Here is a 5620-nt window from a genome sequence, read left to right as displayed (position 1 = left end):
GTCCTTTATGAAGGCATAGAGCCTTTACTACATGAAAATAAAAATTAATGAATACACTGTGTACAGTATTTTACCTGATAAGACAGACCTCAGAAAAATACTTTGAGGCATAAAGCTGTCTTTATCATGAAAATTAATTAACTAAGGATTTTTTTTTGCCCTGCCAGGGTGTGGCCGAGTTATCCGGAGTGCCGAGTTTTCGAGGCTCTACTGTACTAATAAATTTGTTGAGTTTAAAATTTGTAAATGATTTTAATAATTACATAACAGTATTTTTGGGCCAAATATATCTTCTACTAATTTATTGGATTGCACATTTCAGAAGAAAATTTTGAAAAAAGTTGGAAAAAAGCAAGACAAATCTGCAACATCAAGCATTCCAACCCTGTGCCTTACTCACTTGTCCATGCCCACTTGTTACAATTAATTTTTAGAACTCAATATATAACATACATGAAAAAGTTTAAAAAATTTCTCATATTCTACTGCTCATTGTCATGAGTTGTTACCAAGCATTAATGGAAGAGATCTACTAAAACATAAAAATTTTAGCAAAATCAAATGCTGATGCAAAAAGCAATTAAAAGCTTAAATGTCCCCTTCTAAGAAAAAAATAGGAAAACAGATTGTATTCTGTGCAAAGATATAACAATAATTTAATTTTGCTCTGAGATTTCTTAATTCAATGTTCTAAAAGATCAATCTAATGAGATTTTGAGTGGGCTGCAATTTGAAAAAATTGTACACCTATAAATTCCCACTGTCATCCATTCATCAGTCTTTCCTTAATCTCAACAACAGAGTTAGATAGATGTAATCCAATACGAAAACCTTATGGGAAGAAGGCCCAATTAACTATATATAAACTTACCTAAAGTCACATTATTTCAATTAAAAAATTTTCCCTTGAAAGCAGTTAATAGATGATTGGCACAACTCTATTGTTAAAGGAAAAGTATGACATACAGGGGCAAGCCACTACTAATTTGAGGTAAAGAACATATATTTCAAATTAAATTAATTAATTAAAAACATGCATTAAAAGTTGCAGCCTGGCATTGTGAGAATGTCATAATTGCTTGTTACTCAAGATTTTAAGTAGACAGTAAAATAGCATTATACTTATAGCAAAATGGCTGGGGTCCACTTTTAGTAACATTGTTTCCATAACTTTTAAATTAAATTTCTCAGTCTAATTATACCTTTTTCTTCAAAACTACAGAAGAAAAATTTAAAAAGTTTGATAATTTTTTCCTGGCTATTGTAATGCAAATACTGATGCCAAAGGTATGTCAAAATATAGCTACATCTTTCCTGAACTTTTCTCATATAGATTTTTTCCATCTTTTTGACCATACCTCCAGTAAAATGGAATCGATAGCAAGTTGTGATCATACCTATAAAAAATGACCTTGCTCATATCCAAGGCAACTATTGCAAAAATGACTACACGCAAGTAGAAAAACTGGATGCACCACAGACATCTGTAAATGGACAAAGGTGTTGTCAAACTTTGCAAAAGTTAAAGGATGCTTTCCAGAAGAAAAGGCCTGGATTGCTGACCAAAGGCTTGAACTGCTTGCCAACAAAAATGTTAGAACATTCTTTAAGAAATTTATTTGGGAACATGTGGACAACACACCATACAGTCCAGATCATGCTCCCAATAATTTTCATTTCTTCCCAAAGCTGAAGGACATTCTGTAAGATCAACATTCAGAGAATGATGTGGGAGTGGCAGTTTACTTGTTTAAAGAGCTGCAGGAGAGTTTTAAAAAACTGGGTCCCTTTTTTAAAGGAAAGACAGACAGATGGACAACAGTGGGAATTTACAGATCTACAACTTTTTTCAAATTGCAACCCAAAAAAATAAATAAATAGTGTTATTAAACACTGTTTTGTAGTTTATGTTACATTTTTCCTAAAACAGAATTTTATTTTTTGAAAAAGACCACTATATACTGTAAAACCTGTAAACAGCAGAACCTATCTAACATGAAAATGGAAAGTAAAATCAGGCCAAATAACAGAAAATATGGCATCCTCTTCCATGCTCAACAGAAAATTTTCAGCATATTTTTAACAGCTGTGTTTACGTAACAAGATATATGACTTAATTATAACAATTGCAAGATTTAACACCTTACTGCTAATGTGAAATTATATTCTTTGTTCACAAACTTATTTTAAATTGTTTACACCATATTCCGTTTGAATAAAATCAAGTAAAAATGTCTCAGATAAAATGCACATCAGGCATATTATGCTTTTTAAGTTTTGTAAAGAATATATGCTGTACAAACAGTAAAAAATACTCATAGTGTATATGGGGAAAATGCTCCTAAACTTTGAATGTGTAAAATGTGGTTCTGAAAGTTTCGTTTAAGAAATTTTGAACTAAAAGATACAAAACATCCAAGGGCTGCCCAAAAGCTGCTGATGAAATGTAATTGTGGGAAGAAATTGTTAAAAACTGACAAATAACAACTCATGAACATGCAACAAATTTTAGTGTGTCACAGACATGTATTGTTAAAACACTTCATCCACTTAAAATGGTTGTAAAATATGATGATAATTGTGTTCTGTATCCATAAAGTGGGAGGGAAAGAACCAGATCACGTATAATTTTGTCTGATGAAAGTAGGCAGCTCTAAGTTTTATTGAGCTTCAATTTGAAAAAATTGTAGACCTATAAATTCACCATTGTCTGTCCATCTGTCTTTCCTTAATCTCAAGAATGGAATTAGATGAAATTCAAGACCAGATACAGAAACCTTATGTGCAGGAGGCCCTGATTAACTATATATATATGAACTTCTGGTATAGAGTAGAAGTCATGTGAATTCAATTCAAACATTTTCCCCTGAAAGCAGTTAATAGATAACTGGCACAACTGTATTGTTAAAAAAAAAGTATGATGTACAGAGGCAAGCCACTACTAATTTGAGATGGAGAGCATATATTGTAAATTAAATATAAATATGATTAAAAATTGAAGCCTGGTGTTGTGATGATGTCATAATAAATAATTGCTGTAAAAGTTACTTTTTATTTTATTTTTAAATTAGTTACTTATTTTTATCATATTAAACTTTTTTATGGATGACAAAATGAAAGTTAAAATAAAAATATTTGTTATTAACTGAAAATTTGTTCTAGGAAGTGGTGATTGTTCCATCATGTACCAAGGTACCACTGTGTTTGATTAATATGACTTTGATATATACATTAGCATTGAGGGATTAATTAATTGTGTTAATCAAAAGTTGCCTGTAAACCTGTTAATACAGAATTGCTCATCAGTCCCATGGGATTCCATTATAGACAGAATTAACTACATATATATATATATATTGTTGTATTCATTGAAATAATTATTAGTTCACTTAAAAATTAATTTATATAACTCAATACTAAAATCAAATAAATGTATTTATAATTGAATTTATTAAATATTATAAAATTTCAATTACAAAACTAATTTAATTAAATACTAAAGCTTTTACTAACCAGGTTTTGCAAGATGCTGAGCAGATGCCACAGAAGCAGGCAACATACTTGATGAACTAATAATCTGATTTGCTGATGGAACTGAAGGTCTTGGAACTGCTGGAACCCTCATATGTAAAGTCTAATGAATAAAAAAATTGGCAGAATTAACAAAAAAAAAAACAGATTTCAATCAGTTTTTAATTATTTGAGTAAAGATATGGTAACTGTATCAGTAATTGACATTGCACTTATTGCTATTTAGAAATTAAACATTTTAAAATTAGCTAGTTAAAGATTAAAATGGTTCAGTTTTACCATTTACTGTTATGGAATTAAATTAAAAACACACATTGTGAGAATTATTCTGAAAGGTGCCGATGAGGTTTTTATTTTTGAATTTGATTTTGATATATCAATTAGCTGTTGAAATATTACAATTGACAATAAGTTGGTCAAACTTGAACAGTATTTTAGAAAAACCTTTTAGGAAAATATTCTAGATAATTAATGATCTATAAACATTATAAACTACTTTTTAGTTATATTTAAATATCAGTTATATTTTAATCATACACTGCAATTACTGGAATTTTATATACAAATAACAAAAAGTTTTTTTTTTTTTTCAGAAAAATACAGTAAAACCTGTCTGTGGCGACCACCCACGGTTCCTTCAAAAAGTGGTCTTTTAGGCAGGTGGTCGTCCTATACAGGTGGTGCAGTAATACCGTATTTCCGTATGTATTTTGCACACTTTTTAGCTATTTCTACTGAGCAAAACTCGAAGTGAGCAAAAACAAGCAAAATTTTTCAACAATAGGGCTATATTGGTATTGTATTTTATTCTTATCAGATAACTCGATTTACAGGAGTTGTCGTGATTTTATAAGACAGATTTAATACCAATATTTTAAAGATTAATACAATAGTTGCATTTTCTCGNGCCAAACGCGCGTTTATAGATTTTTGTTAAAACGCGCGTTTTGCGGTCACTTTACGGGCGCTTTGAGATATATGTGCTGCCTTATAGCGACGATGGAGGAGCACACACAATCAATTACTTTCTCGTCCATTTCCAAACTGAGCTAGTGCTAAACGCCGAACTAACGCTCGTCGAACGCCGAGCGTTAGTTCGACGAGTAGTTATTTATTATAGTACTTATTTTCGAAACTAATTTGATCAGTTTTAATAATAATAACTTTTGGATTATGTTTCTAAGTCAATAAAGTTTCTTATATCTTTTAATCATTAATTTGATTTTGCATAAAATTATCACTTTACAACAGACAACATCAGAATCAAATTAAAATAGATAGTTATTAAGTTGTGTTAAAATTTGCACTTTTAGATTTTCACTGTAATAAAATTGTAGATACTGTATTTTCTGGCATATAAGATGACTTTTTAACCCAGAAAAATCTTCTTAAAAGTCGGGGGTCATCTTATATGCCAGGTGTCGTCATATATGGCAAGTATATCCCAAACTCTATATTTTAACTGTAAAAGTTGGGGGTCGTCTTATATACCGGAAAGTACAGTATATAATATCTACAATTTGGATGTTGTCTGTTGTAAAGTGATAAATTTATATATTAAACTAGCTGCAAAAACCCACTTCGCTGGGTGTTTATTTGTATGTAATATAGTTTTTTTATATATATATAAAAGACTGTTTTTCTAATCTAGAATCTAGCTGCAAGGACCCGCTTCGCTGGGCAAAAAGTAACGATATTAAAGATTAAGATAATTACATTAAAGCTAATCTTACCCGTTTTCACAGAATGCAAGAATTAGGTCCCCTGTTTCCAGACTAATTAGAGAATTTTTACATTTAGTCAAACGAACTATTTTCAACGTTTCTGGAACGTTTACAATCGTTCTATAATCGAACCAATATTCGAATTTTATGTTCGAATTTAATTCGAACAAATTCGAACAAAACATTCGAAATAGAAAGCCACTTTCAACCACTTGCAGCCTCATATCTCCCGCATTCTTATAGCTATCGAGACGCAACCCCCCTGATGCGCGAATGGAGACTTAGGGCTACTACCACATACAAACACCATTCACGTGCGATGTGTAGTTTTGGCGAAAAAGTGAAATATAGAGACATACATGTCC

General features: G+C 30.8%; 1 protein-coding gene across 3 annotated transcripts in view; it reads right to left on the bottom strand.

Annotated features, from left to right (window-relative positions):
• Window positions 1–5620, bottom strand: part of LOC111613032 (histone deacetylase complex subunit SAP130-like) — a 144688-nt gene that overhangs the window by 109094 nt on the left and 29974 nt on the right. For all 3 annotated transcript variants that reach the window (XM_023354333.1, XM_023354332.1, XM_023354334.1), the window contains exon 3: window positions 3514–3634. In XM_023354333.1, coding sequence (XP_023210101.1) covers window positions 3514–3634 — 121 coding nt within the window. The remainder of the gene's footprint in view (window positions 1–3513; window positions 3635–5620) is intronic.

This window comes from Centruroides sculpturatus, unplaced genomic scaffold (genome assembly GCF_000671375.1).
Source record: "Centruroides sculpturatus isolate CEXI.00-Female unplaced genomic scaffold, Cexi_2.0 scaffold310, whole genome shotgun sequence".
NCBI classification, from domain to species: domain Eukaryota; kingdom Metazoa; phylum Arthropoda; class Arachnida; order Scorpiones; family Buthidae; genus Centruroides; species Centruroides sculpturatus.
Note: the sequence above shows the minus strand (reverse complement) of the source record. Positions and strands in the feature narration are given on the sequence as shown.